The 13,739-nt window shown below is 37.0% G+C and overlaps 3 protein-coding genes across 5 annotated transcripts in view; 1 reads left to right on the top strand and 2 right to left on the bottom strand.

Annotated features, from left to right (window-relative positions):
- The window catches only part of LOC111443543 (arabinosyltransferase XEG113-like), an 8,947-nt gene extending 5,372 nt beyond the window's left edge, over nt 1-3,575 (top strand). Inside the window, exons 8-14 of one of the 2 annotated variants that reach the window (XM_023081397.1) lie at nt 46-99; nt 1,263-1,376; nt 1,690-1,788; nt 1,861-1,980; nt 2,919-3,005; nt 3,083-3,258; nt 3,333-3,575. In XM_023081397.1, coding sequence (XP_022937165.1) covers nt 46-99; nt 1,263-1,376; nt 1,690-1,788; nt 1,861-1,980; nt 2,919-3,005; nt 3,083-3,250 — 642 coding nt within the window. In that variant the 3' untranslated portion in view covers nt 3,251-3,258; nt 3,333-3,575. Of the gene's footprint in view, nt 1-45; nt 100-1,262; nt 1,377-1,689; nt 1,789-1,860; nt 1,981-2,918; nt 3,006-3,082 lie in introns of both variants that reach the window. The other variant, XM_023081396.1, reaches the window with a different exon arrangement.
- Nucleotides 3,576-3,764: 189 nt separating this feature from the next.
- LOC111443484 (ABC transporter E family member 2) lies at nt 3,765-8,740 on the bottom strand. 2 transcript variants are annotated; one of them, XM_023081305.1, is made up of 13 exons: nt 8,537-8,740; nt 8,253-8,355; nt 7,372-7,457; nt 7,154-7,251; nt 6,961-7,078; nt 6,797-6,886; nt 5,927-6,231; nt 5,647-5,842; nt 5,381-5,566; nt 4,980-5,249; nt 4,498-4,743; nt 4,261-4,393; nt 3,765-4,164 (listed from the first exon to the last, which is right to left on the bottom strand). In XM_023081305.1, exons 2-12 carry the CDS (start codon nt 8,353-8,355, stop codon nt 4,274-4,276), a joined length of 1,818 nt encoding a protein of 605 aa, XP_022937073.1. In that variant the 5' UTR covers nt 8,537-8,740; the 3' UTR covers nt 3,765-4,164; nt 4,261-4,273. The 2 variants fall into 2 exon arrangements, with proteins under 2 accessions (XP_022937073.1, XP_022937072.1); XM_023081304.1 differs by having other exon boundaries at nt 8,253-8,362; nt 8,537-8,739.
- A 1,567-nt stretch (nt 8,741-10,307) lies between these two features.
- LOC111443200 (AP-4 complex subunit epsilon) overlaps nt 10,308-13,739 on the bottom strand; it is an 8,132-nt gene continuing 4,700 nt past the window's right edge. The window contains exons 9-11 of the mRNA XM_023080911.1: nt 13,145-13,222; nt 12,252-12,395; nt 10,308-11,871 (exon numbers count right to left, since the gene is read on the bottom strand). Of these exons, the coding sequence (XP_022936679.1) occupies nt 10,789-11,871; nt 12,252-12,395; nt 13,145-13,222 (1,305 nt within the window). The 3' untranslated portion in view covers nt 10,308-10,788. The remainder of the gene's footprint in view (nt 11,872-12,251; nt 12,396-13,144; nt 13,223-13,739) is intronic.

A 13,739-nucleotide genomic window follows, 5' to 3' on the forward strand; every position in this document is an offset into this window, starting at 1 on the left:
TTTTTTTTTTTTTTTTTTTTTTTTTTTTTTTTTTTTTTTGTTTAGTTGAAACAAATCAGGACTGCACTTGCTATTGCTTCACTGTTGAATCGTGTACTGGTAAGAACACTTGAATCTGAGGGAATGCTTTTAAGTTTTGTGATAGTTTATCCACAACTTATGTATGGACGTTCTATGGTGAAACATTCATGCTCGAGAGAAAATACTATATTTTGTCGGAAAGAGGAAAGTGTAACACGATTGAGGAACTGATAGAAAAGAAGAGGGGAACGAAACATTTCTTATAAGGGTGTGAAAACCTTTTCCTAGCAGACGTGTTTTAAAACTGTGAAGCTGACGGTGATACGTAGCGGGCCAAAGCGGACAATATTTGCTAGCTGTGGGCTTGGGTTGTTACAAATGATTAGAGCTAGACACTAAGTGGTGTGCCAGCGAGGATGCTGGGCCACCAAGGGGGGTGGGTTGTGAGATCCCACATCAGTTGGAGAGGGGAACGAAGTATTCCTTATAAGGGTGTGAAAACCTTTCCCTAGCCAACGTGTTTTAAAACTGTGAGACTGACGGCGATACGTAACAAGTCAAATCGGACAATATTTGCTAGTGGTGGGTTTGGGCTGTTACAAATGATATTGGAGCCAAACACCTAGCGGTATGCCAGTGAGGACGTTGGGCTCCCAAGGGACTCTCTTAGTTGGAGAGGGGTACGAAGCATCCCTTATAAGGGTGTGGAAACCTCTTCCTAGTAGATGAGTTTTAAAATCGTGAGGCTGACGGCGATATGTAACGGGCTAAAGTGTACAATATTTGCTAGCGGTGGGCTTGGGTTGTTATAAATGGTATTAGAGCCAGACATTGGGCAGTGTGCCAGTGAGGACGCTAGGCCCCAAGGAGGGTGGATTGGAAGATCCCACATCGGTTGGAGAGGGAAACGAAACATTCCTTATAAGGGTTTGGAAGCCTCTCCCTAGCAAATGTGTTTTAAAACCGTGAGACCGATGGTGATACGTAACGAGCCAAAGTGGACAATATTTGCTAGCGTGGGCTTAGGCTGTTACAAATGATATTAGAGTCAGACACCAGGTGAGTGGATTATGAGATCCCACATCGGTTGGAGAGCGTAACGAACCATTCCTTATAAGGGTGTGAAAACTTCTCCCTAACAAACACGTTTTAAAACTACATTTCTGGATGTTGTTGTCCTTGCAGCTACTTAAGAAATTTCGTCTATAATTCGTTCATTTTTTCTCACTTGTGAACTATAGATAATGCCTCCACTGTGGTGCCGGTTAGACAAGCTATGGTATGGACATCCTGGAGTTCTTCAGGGTTCTGTGACTCGACAGCCTTTCATTTGCCCGTTGGACCACGTTTTTGAGGTAACCTCCAAAATTTTGAATAACAGTTAATATTGTCTTGATGAGCTTTTCACCACAAGGCACCGACCAGAATGAAACTCTACCTAGATGTGTCCCGGATCGCACTCGGTATCATAACAATTCATGCATAAACCTTTTGGGACCTGTAATCCAATTATCTTTTACTTATCTCGACCTACCGACCCCAAATGAAGTGGGGAGGGATTCATTTATAATGTCGAGCCTACGTATTCTATAACGTATGGATTAAAGACGTGATAATTTAAAAACCGATGCACTGATGTTCTTGCTCGTTTTTCTTTATGCCGAGCAGATTAATGTGATGTTAAAAGAATTACCAATGGAGGAGTTTGGCCCAGGAATTAACTTTAGAGAGTATTCTTTCTTGGACAATCCGTTGCTTCCCAAACAGGTTAGTATCATCTGTGCTTGTTATAGGAACTGATTGATAGCATTTGCTGATGAACTGTTAATATGTGTTTAGGTGAAAGAATCATGGCTTGATGTTCAGCTTTGTAAACAAGAAAGTGAAGGTTGTCATGCATCAAATGATACAGTACTACCAGGTGTGCTTAAATTTCCTAAGGACAGCAATGAAGACACGGTAAGTGGCACTTTTGACAATATGAACTTTTTTACTGCTCGAAGTTTACCCTAGTAAAAAAGATTTCTGTCGTCATAACATGAAGATTTCTGTCGTCGTAACATGAAGATGTAGTACGTAGCTTGGATAAATAGAACTTTTTACTGCTCAAAGTTAGATTGCTATAACTTTTGACTGGTTTGTAGTTAGAGGAATATAATAGGGACACTTTTCACTGCAGCCTTAGAATAGCTTGTGTGAGATCCCACATCGGTTGGGGAGAAGAACGAAATATTCTTGGAAACCTCTCTCTAGCATGCGTGTTTTAAAACTCTTGAGAGGAAGCTCGAAAGGAAAGTCTGGTATTAGAGCTAGACACCGAGCGATGTGCCGGCGAAAAGGCTGGGCCTCGAAGGAAGTGGACATAAGGCGGTGTGCTAGCAAAGACGCGAGCTCCAAAAGGGGTGGATGGGGGGGGGAAGAGTCTCACATCGATTGGAGAAGGGAACGAGTGCCAGTGAGAACGCTGGGCCCTGAAGAGGGGTGGATTGTGAAATCTCATATCAGTTGGGGAGGAGAACAAAACAGTATTTATAAGCTCGTATTAGCATACGCGTTTTAAAAACCTTGAGGGAAACCCCAAAGAGAACAATATCTGTTAAGGGTGAGCTTAGACCGTTACTGTTTGTTTGTGACCAAAAGAATATCTTTTGAAATTTTTTTTGGAGATAATAACCAAAAGAAAACAAGAACTTGTTTGTTAACATGTTGTGAGGTCTGTTGAACAAGTTTTAATCGACGTGCTACTTTATGGAACGTTTGGCTGTTAAAATCGAGGTTCTCGTTTTGCTTTAGACATCTGTTGATGCATTCTAGGAATCCCCTTTTACTTGTAAGCTAAGAATTCCATCTCTCCATTGGACTTAGTGTATTATATATTTGATGTTTTTCTTGTATAGTTGAAGGCAATATTTTCCAAATTCAAGGATGTCAAAGTCATCCAGTTCTCCACAATGCAAGATGCCTTCCCTGGTTTCTCTGATAAGGTAACAATATCTTACCTCTTTGATTCCTTTGACTAACTATCAAGTCTTAATACACACAAACTAATTTGATCTAACAGAAAAGAGAAGAGAAGTTCAGGAACCGTGTCAAGCGTTACGTTGGGATATGGTGTTGCGTGGAGAATGCTGCACCAGGCCATGTATTTTATGACATGTACTGGGATGAGAAACCTGATTGGAAACCGCACCCACCTCGAACGCCCGAGGAAGATCGACCTCCTTTATAAGGGCAACGGTGAGAGATTTTACTTGAATCTAGAGGCAAAGAAGACAAATTCTCAAGGATATTTTGTTTATTACCCTGTGAGGATTCAACGCAGAGGCTTACTTGGGATTTTAATGAAGGTCGAAATCGAGTACAGGTATTATTCGAGGTCGAAGTCAAGGCTACATTTTTAGCTCATGTTCTCATGGATAGCCATAGAGTTAAAAGAAAACAGAAAGGTTTAATTTAGTTCCCACTTTTTCCATTTGTTAACTCAAAAAGAAGAATGATCTGTGAGGGGAAGTTCTAGACTTTATACACTTAAATAAAGAGGTATATTTCACGGAGTTCTAACTTTTGCATCAATATTATAATATCTTAATCAGTTGAGGTAATGCTCGAGTAGCTAGAAAAAACATGTCTTCGAACAGATAACATGTTATGGTACTAATTTTGTAGAACATCACACACTCGAGATAAAATGCTCCAAAAAGATGATATGAAAAAGAAGATTGAGATGGAGAAACAAAAAAAGGACACATATAATAAAGTCCACTCATTCCTCTAAAACTTGAGTGAAAGAAATTGGCAGATTACAAAATCTAAAATGTGGAAAATACAATTTGTTCCTCAAAATGTTAGCAAATCTAATCAAATACACAATTTCAGGAGCAGGAGGACAAACAAGTGATTGACATTCAGACTTGCCTTATGATGATGACGAAGAAAACCGTAGAATTGTAAAAGAAATATACTACACGGCAAAATCAAGAAGGTGCATACCCTGTGTGCTTTGAATTGAAGCAAAATAAGCCAAAAGCACAGATTCTACAAAATGAAAGCATCCTCTCCCCTTCTGCACCTCTTCCAAAGATTAAGATTCCATGATTTGGCTCCAGAAGTGCCCTCTATAGGTTAAAAAACCAGCATCTATATCTGCAAGTAAACACAAGAAAACTACATTTTAGTATGGAAAGAAGTAAGAGGGTAAGGTAAGTTGAGAGAATTTGTGGAGGAGGTATGAAGAATTACATCAAGAAAATTCTTAATCATCCAAATAATAATATGAGCCTGCTGACTTTTGCTCCCGATCCTTTGCGGAGTCGACCTTGTTAATTCTTGGCCTGAAATTTGTTGGATCTCTTCTAAATGTAATATCGAGATGCTGCGATCAATCAAAAGAAGACACGTCAATGGCCATCCCTAGATATGGTATAATACTAAAAAAGGAACGAATGTGATTCGGGGATTAGAAGAAGCGCGTCTTACAGATAAGAAGAGATTCATTCCAGTCAACAACGACTGAGGACAATTAGCAGTACAATCAACTGATGGCTGACCCTCGTAAACAATAACTCGATCTGCTAGATAAGTTGCCATAATAAAATCGTGTTCAACCACAAAAGCCGTCTTTTTTGCATGAAGAATAAATCTCTTGATGACTTTTGATGCAACAATACGCTGCTCAGAGTCAAGGTAAGCACTCGGTTCATCTATCAGATAGATATCCGCAGGCTGCAAGCATTACAATAAAACAAATAACTATCATTTCCCTGTAAATATTCCTGACTATCATATTAAAAAAAAAATTGGCACAGAGAATAATATTTACTCTCAAGTCTCATGCATATACTAAAGTATTTGACAGGCAAAGAGATTTTTTTGGACCCTAAACACAAAAGCATAGGTGCAACCTAACTGCTAATACAACTTGCCGATGATATTTGACAGGAATACTAAAGTAATTGTACCTTTCCAAGGCAGAGGCACAACGCAACCCTTTGCAACTCTCCTCCAGAAAGATTCACAACTTCTTGGTCCATTAATTGTTCGATAAGCAAGGGTTTCATTACATCTGAAACAAATTGCGGATGCATGTAGGACTCCCTTATTTTCTGATGTAACAAATGCCTGACAGTGGATTGAAACTTAGGACTAATCTTCTGGGGCTTGTAGGAAACGTTAAACTCAGGAATCTCAACATCAGAGTTTTCGACAGAATCAGGTTTCAACAAACCAGCCTGCAAATGTAGTCAATGGTGGTATATGCTTAGGAAGAAAGAGATACTTAATCCTTTGACATTCACTATTTACTACTATTAAAAAGAAAAAAGAAAAGAACTAGTAAATAAGTAATGGAACGTCGAAATACCAGCATACGAATAAATGTTGTCTTCCCTGTACCATTTTCACCGAGCATCACAATAATCTGTGAATCAGTAAATTCACCCTCTACCACACGAAGCTTGAAATTTCCTTGAGTTTTACTCATGGTTGGGTATTTATATCGTGCATATGTTTCGATTTCCTCCGCACTTTCTTGAGGAGTCTCAGCAACCTAGAAGAATAAAAAAGTAAGAACAAATTGTGATGATATAAATGTTCCATTCTGGTGTAAAAAGTCAGCAGAAACACCACCTTGAATGTAAGAGATTCATCTCTAAATCGTAGATTTTCTGTGGGAACAAACCCAGCCAAGAAGATGTTGATTCCTTCTCTAACCGAGAAAGGAAGGGTAACGACTCCATATGCACCCGGTTTCCCATAAAGACAGCAAATGAAGTCAGACAAATAATCCAAGACACTAAGATCATGCTCCACAACAATTACATAGCTGCAAAAGGATGCATGAACCACGTCAAACTAACATAGGAGAGATGAAAATGCTAGGAATATAATAAAAAGAGACAAAACGTACCTATTGGGCCTGAGCAAAGATCGAACCACTTGAGCAGCTTTAAGTCTCTGTTTCACATCAAGGTAACTTGAGGGTTCATCAAACATATAAATCTCTGCATTCTGTATGGCAACAACAGCAATGGCAAATCTTTGAAGTTCTCCACCAGACAGGTCACCAACATTCCGATCTATAACCTGATTAAGTTCAAGATCACGACATAATTCTTGCTTCATATCCCTCTCATCTTTTTGCTCTAGCACCTGACCAACATTCCCTTGAACTGCTTTCGGAATGTGATCAACATATTGGGGCTTTATGATTGCCTGACATAAAAGTAAAAAATGGGTCGTTATTAATGGCCAGTATAAGTTAACAATAAACTTAACATAGTAGATTCAAGAGTAAAACAAACTAGCCCGCCCATTCCATGCATAGGCTAACACACGCTGCAAAGATTGGGGAAGGTTTTGTAACCCCTTTGGATTTTGACACCCTTGTCTAGTACATTTGCATCGGTCCAGAAAAGTTTATCTGTACCAAAATGAGCGACTTTGATGTTGAGACCTAGAACATGTAACCGCTCCAGTCCTAGTTTGGTCGAGCATGTTACTACTTGTCTGCAATTAGTGCAGGAACTGTAAGGGGGTCTAAAGTAACTGAGGTAATCACGGACTAAAGAGATGCCAAACTGCATACCAAATCTTCATTGGCACGAGGAAAAAATCACCAAAACTTCACGGAGTAGCTCTCCGGGCATGTCTATTCCTTATTAATGTTTAAAAATAACAATATCCCATAATACTAATTCTACAACAAGAAATTCTATATATTTTGAAAGCATGGAAAAGATGGAGGTAAACTATACGGTAGTAGAGCATTTAACATTACCTTTAGATTATCTTCAAGGATACGTGTAAAATAATTCTGCAACTCAGATCCTCGAAAGTAAGTCAATATCTCCTGCCAATCTGGAGGGTTCTGCAAATGTCCATGAAAAAGGTGAGCTATATTACACAACAAAGTAAAGAAGAAAAGGTAATTGAAAATGTTACATTGAAACGGCCAAGATTTGGTTTCAGCTTTCCAGCCAAGACTTTTAGTGCAGTGGACTTCCCGATACCATTGGTTCCAACCAAACCAAGAACTTGCCCAGGCCGAGGAACTGGCAACCTGCAGCCACATTATCCTTCAATTTCAAACCAGATGAAACAAATTCATAAATTTACAAGTTGGTAAAGAATGAACCTGTGCAATTTGAAGGTGTTGGGGCCATATCGATGCGTTGTATCTTTATCCAAATCCTTTGGCAGATTGATGATTTGAATTGCTTCAAATGGGCATTTCTGAATCATTGGCCAGAACAGTTTGGCTCATTAGTCCATTATAATTACCCATTTACACATCACAATAATTCTAAAACAGTTTATTCATACAGACACACATAAACCACAACTTGTACAAACCTTGACACATATACCACATCCAATACATAGCTCTTCTGAGATAAAAGCAATCTTAGCGGCTGGGGTAACCTCAATACATAGTTTACCTGCAGAGAGATTAAAATTAATGAAGTAGCAAATAAATAACACTCCTAATCAAGAAAATTTTTGCTCGAGTCAATGTTTACAAGCTGAGAAAAAAGATAAAATAATAATAATCGTAATATACAAAGGAGTTGTTCGTAATTCATATAAAAAAAAACATCCAAATGACAAACTTTTTCTATCGTGAAATTAAAAAAAAAAAAAAAAAAAAAAATGAAATCTTCCAAAAAGACTAAGAAAATCAACCTGATAAACGTTCTAATCCGCCAACGAAAAAAAGAGTGAGCAATTATACAATAAGGACAGTGCCGCCAATTTATTAAATACTTGTAAAAATAGAGACGCATTGTGAGCCATTTGAAAGTCAATTACTGTAGCAAACAAATCTGCAAATCATGCACGAAGATAGTTATATGAAATTTCTCGCAATCAAACTTTTGTGGATGTAGAATTACGATCGAAATGAATAAAAATTTCAAGTCTAAATCGCTGGATGGTTGACGACTGTCTTGAAACGTAATTCTACATCTTTTGACAAACGAAAATAGGTTACAGAATAAATTTATATCATCCGGATGACTCCAGATAACAAACTAGTTGATTAGAACTCTACACCTCGCTGAAAACCTTAAAAATCATCAACCCCATAAGAACAACAAAACTGGTATCTGTCGAGCTGAAATACTATTTCCTATTCGTATCCGACAGAAGATCAGATCAACGACATCAAAATCTACAAACCATCACAATCTAATTCTCAATTCCAAACGAATAAGCAGAGAAAGAACATAAAATACCAGTCTTAACAACGGGACAGCTCTTTTTGCATTCTTGACGGCACTTTTTAGGTTTGCACCTATCCGAACTCACTATAGCTATACGCGTCAATCGATCAGCCATCTAATCACTGACGAGAATTACAGAACAATTAGATGCATACAATCCAGCAACAATATTCCAAAAGCAAGAGGAGCAGAGACGCAAATCAAAACCAAAGCATCCAAAAATACTAGGATGGAGCAAACATTAAAAAAAGAGAAAAAAAAAAAAAAAGAACACAAAACACAATATGAAAACTCACCAGAAATGAGGAAATCACAGTGGCGGAAGATTAACAGATAGGAAAACAAGGAGGTGATCGAAGAACAGCACGGAGAGATACGATCAAGCGTATGGCACACGCAGGGGTCCAAGTAAGCTTCCTAGGGTTTTTTGTTATGCATAAAGATCCGAATGGCGGTTATTTCGGGTCTTTTTCTTTTCTTTTTCGCTCTTCCAAAGAAGTACCAGATAGACGAGAATCCAAAACCCAAAGGTAAACAGAAATAACAAATAATAATAATAAATAAATAAATAACAAGTCGGATCCACCCATACTTAAACTGGGCCAAACCCGAATTAAAATCCACAAAATTAAAATTAAAAATAAATGCTTCAAACTTTTAATTTCATTACTCCCTAAATCCACAATAAATAAATAAATAAATAAATATATATATATATATATATATATTACAAAAATATAAAAATAATTAGTAAACTATAAATATTTTTAACTACTAAAATTTTTAACCAAGTAACATTAACCATAAAAAAAATCGATTTTTCTTGAAAAAAAAAAGAGTTTGATGGTATGGTTTAAAATTGGTTTATATATTTTACAATATTAAAAAATTTAATTACAAAAAATTTATAACTAAGTCAAATTAATATGTATTTTTCTCCTAGAATGATAATTTTATAAATTTAATTAAAGAACTGATTTTTCGAATTAAAATTTTAAAAATGTGATTAGGAAAATTTATTATTAAAGGTTGTTTTGAAAATTTTATATGAAGAAAAAACAAATAAAAAATTTAACTTTATTTTTTATATATATAAATTTTAGATATCTATAGATAATGCAATCTTAAATTTTATATAAAAAATGTAATATTTTCTTTGTTTAATTAATCTAAAAAGAAATTTATTTGTTTAGTCTTCTAAAACGTGACATGCATATCTTCTATCAATTATTTTCTTTTTCCATATATGACTTTTTAATCTTTTATTCATGTCATAAAATATATTTTCTTGTATTATCGATAAACAAAAATTAAACATAAAATCAATATATTTTGTTTAATTATCGTACACAATACTCAATAAGTAAATAAAATCATCAAATGTGTGGTGCGGTGCAACTAACAGACGGCTTAGGCCAACATGAACTAGTTCAACTTCATTAAGGTATATATCCTTGACCAAAAGGTTAGAAGTTCAAAATTCGTTCATCAGCTTAGGCTAACGTAAGCACAATTCAACTTCATTAAAGTATATATCCTCGACCAAAAGGTTAGAAGTTCGAAATTCGTTCATGCGCTTAGACCAACGTAAGCACACTTCAACTTCATTAAGGTATACATCCTCAACCAAAAGGTTAGAGGTTCGAAATTCGTTCATCCGCTTAGACCAACGTAAACACAGTTCAATTTCATCAAGGTTATATATCCCCTCGACCAAAAAGTTAGAGGTTCAAAATCCGTTCATCCGCTTAGACCAACATGAGCACAGTTCAATTTCATTAAGGTATATATCCTCTCAACCAAAAAGTTAGAGGTTCAAAATCCGTTCATCCGCTTAGACCAACATGAGCACAGTTCAATTTCATTAAAATATATATCCTCAAGAAAGATGTTAGAGGTTCGATATCCGTTCATCCTACCACCGGGGTTGAAATCGAAAACAAAGAAAGAAAAAGGGGAAAAATTGAAGCCAATGTTGACATGCATAGAGGCTTCTCATGGTCCACCAAAACTAAAACTTGAACGAGGAATCACTCAGCAAGAGAAAATGAAAAAGAAGACAGAAGATAAAGAAAGAATCTTCCCTTATTCAGCGCTGTAATCAAATATATAACAGAATGTACTCTCACTTCTGGGGAGGGCAAAGAAAACAAAGAACAAAACAAATCAAACATCACAGCATTTTCTGGTTGCCTCTCCAGTTTTCCAAAACCTCATGCATGCTGGAGATTTTTTTTTTTTTTTGCCACTTTTTTCACTCGTCGTAAATTCGTGAAGTATCGAAATCCGAAAAGTTTCTACTCTACAAAAACTCAACATAGTCTCTACTAGTGCAAAAAGTAAACTAATTTGGCAATGAGTACATACCTGCACCAGAATTGTTTCAACAGCCTTCACGGTTTTTATGCAGTTCGTTCCACGTGCGTGTGTCGTGTCAATTGCGTGTCATTCAGATAATTGTAGCTTATGATCACATAGCCAATCTGCTAGAGGATGATAATGTGCACAAATCATAAATATGTCTCGCTTGGGTATCCATTGAAATTTCTTAGCCAAGTAAGTCTTTAAACAAGTTTGGATTCTGACTGGTAGGGGTCACACCCATCTGCCTAACGACTGCATCCTTTTCCAATGATGCCTTCACATTGGGGCCCTTGCTAAATTGTGCCATATTCGAAACGATAGTTTGTCCCTGAACCGTCTTTGCGGTCAATTTCGACAATTCAGAAGTCAAATCCGAATTATCCTTGTTGGAGGAAATGAGATTCACAACGTTGCTTCCTTGTCCACTCATGGTTGTCCCGGAATATAATGCCATAAGTTCTGGTTGTTTATTGATTCCAACAGCTTTAGGATTCTCGGTAGAAGAAGCCTGGCTTTCATCAAGAAGCCCTTCCAACTGCTTAAATGGATCAATAGATGGTGCACTACTGGTGACAGTCGGTTCGCCAAAGTCGAGGAGGTCAGGAGGAGGGACTTCTGCAGGCACGACGGTCGTCTTAGCTGCCTGAACCTTAGTGGCACCATGGTGTGTCTTTGTAGCTTTATGGGCAGCAGAAGGTGCCCTTGTTTCAATTTTGGATGAACCTCCAAATAAGGAAGCAGCAAGCTTTTGTTTCTCTGCAGGAATCTCAGGTTCTGCAGTCCTTGAGGTATAAGTCGTGGGTTTTGAGCTTACAGTACTGGTACCATCTACTTGCGAAACCCCATTTACTGCTTTCTGAGGAGGACTAGAAGTTGACACAGATGAACCAGGAGAAGAATACGACGGCCTGCCCCATTTTTTCTGAACACCGTCAAGTCGTAACTTGACTTGAGATGAACCATCATCTGATACAGAGGGATCTGATGTAGATTGGTGCGTCTCCCTAGGATGATATGGTTCGGAAACAGGAACCAGTTCAGCTGAGATTGAAGGTGACATAGGAGGAGTACTTGATGGCACTGGAGGCCTTGGAAGCTCGTAAGCCTCGAACCTCAGGCCATGTGACACAGTTTCACGTTGGTCAAGACTTTTGGTGGCGCTAATGTCAAACATCCTAGATCGCTGACTCTCAGGAACATAAGGCTGTGCACCATTTTCTAGTGATTCTTGCACATAATTGTTGAGGAATGAAAGATCGTTATCAATCTGCAAGAAAAATTGAAATATGTTACCAACAAAGCATAGTGTCAAATTCAAAGAAAATCTGTGATTAAAGGTAAGTTTGGGGTGCCTATTTCAGAAGTATTTTTAAGTGAAACACTTCTCTTATAAATGCTTTTTTTTTTAAGAAAATTAATTAAATGTTTCATTAGAAGTATTTTAAGTAATTTTTTTATTTATAGAACACTTCTAGTCCTTCCTAAGCACTTTAAAATGTATATCAAACACACTCTTAAGTCTATATTTCATTTGATTATGACCTTATAAATGGAAATCATATAGAAAAGAATAGCATATGTACACTAAAAAGAGAAGTTGGCCTATGAATTTACTTAAAAATATAGTCTTGCAGTGAAAAATGTCACCTCAATATCTTCACAGCTTGCATCAGCTGGCATTATATTCTCAATAGCTTGAGCATCTAAACCTATGGTGGCCTGCAATTCATACGCACGTTGCTGCAAATCTGTTGAGTGGGATGCTGATAATTCTTCAATCAAAGATTGAGACTGCAACAGAAGAAGATGAAGTTTGAAATCCATCAATTCGTAGAAGATACTTCTACTTTTTATTTGTTAAAAAAAATGACAAATTTTGATAGTCTGATAAAGAGATGAACTATAAGAAAGTTGTTCGAAATAGAAAAGAAGAATGAGGTCATGATCGTAAGCGAATGTGGTCCCCACTCTTTGAATAGTGTCCTGCGGAAGGTCTTCCCAATCCGAGTTGATTAGGAAAAGATCCAGTCTGCATTGGATTTCCATTTCCTTCCCTTTTCTCATGTTAGACCAAGTGAAAGAAGCATCATAGAGTGGTAGGTCAACTAAGGAAATCTACATCTACAAAGAGATGCATCTAAGGGCTGATTATTGGGTCTAGCTTCTTAGCCATAGGGAGAGGCCAGTACTTCATATTCCCTGACCTTCATCTTTTTCTTCGTTCTTTGGGTTACTATCGACAAATGATGATTTAATTACGAGAATAAGTTAAAAAGAAAAAGAACGGAGACAGGGACGTTCAGTGAAATACTAGAGATACACATCAGATACTTGGTATCAAGATTTGAATTTAAAAGAAAAAAAAAAGAAGCCGAGAAAGTGGAAGGGGAGAAGCAACGATGCTATTAATCAGTAAACCAATTAACCCTTCCATGTTCCACAAACTGAATTCAACAACCAGACGAAGTTGTAATTTTTCCAATGTGACCATTCTTTTCAGAAAATATAAAGAACAGCAAGCATAAACGTCTTAAATTTACCTCAGGTAGCATATCCACTGTTCTCCCGGACATCTTCTCAAATGCGTAGACTTTCATGAGAGCTGTCACTGCGTAAGCCTTCAAAGAGAACCAGTGAACCACACATCACTTGAGAGTCAGCAATATACATTAACTCTTAAAATATCATGGCAATGCTCTATGTACGAAAAATTAGATAACAGGAAATGACGGGTCGGTAAATCGGAAACAAGGCAGTAACTGCTTAACCTCCAAAGAACAACATTTGTCACAACGTAGCACACTCTCAACATCTTCCGTTTAGCAAGGATACTCTTTACAAATTACACAAGTGGTGACGATAGTCTACAGACTACAGACTACAGACTACAGCTACAGTAATTTCTCATTTGCCCATGCAAGTTCAGGTTGTTATTGAAAAAACTAATAAATCCCGCTCTTGTTCTTATACGCTGTCAGAAAGATAAGAATTGCATTCCTTTATTAAATCTATAGCACAACTTTTTAAAGAACATTCTGAATCTCAGAACGGTAGTCAGCTGGTAACCAATTTAGATACAAAAAAAAAAAAAAAAAAAAAAAAAAAAAAAAAAAAAAAAAAAAAAAAAAAAAAAAA

This window comes from Cucurbita moschata, unplaced genomic scaffold (assembly GCF_002738365.1).
Source record: "Cucurbita moschata cultivar Rifu unplaced genomic scaffold, Cmos_1.0 Cmo_Scf00005, whole genome shotgun sequence".
NCBI classification, from domain to species: Eukaryota; Viridiplantae; Streptophyta; class Magnoliopsida; order Cucurbitales; family Cucurbitaceae; genus Cucurbita; species Cucurbita moschata.

Excerpts from the sequence above, each read along its gene's own strand:
- LOC111443484 (XM_023081305.1), bottom strand. The coding sequence starts at position 8,355 with ATGGCTGATCGATTGACGCGTATAGCTATAGTGAGTTCGGATAGGTGC. Across the intron at positions 7,252-7,371 it reads GATGTGGTATATGTGTCAAG|AAATGCCCATTTGAAGCAAT; the intron begins GTTTGTACAAGT and ends CCAATGATTCAG. Across the intron at positions 4,744-4,979 it reads TGTGCCTCTGCCTTGGAAAG|CCTGCGGATATCTATCTGAT; the intron begins GTACAATTACTT and ends TAATGCTTGCAG.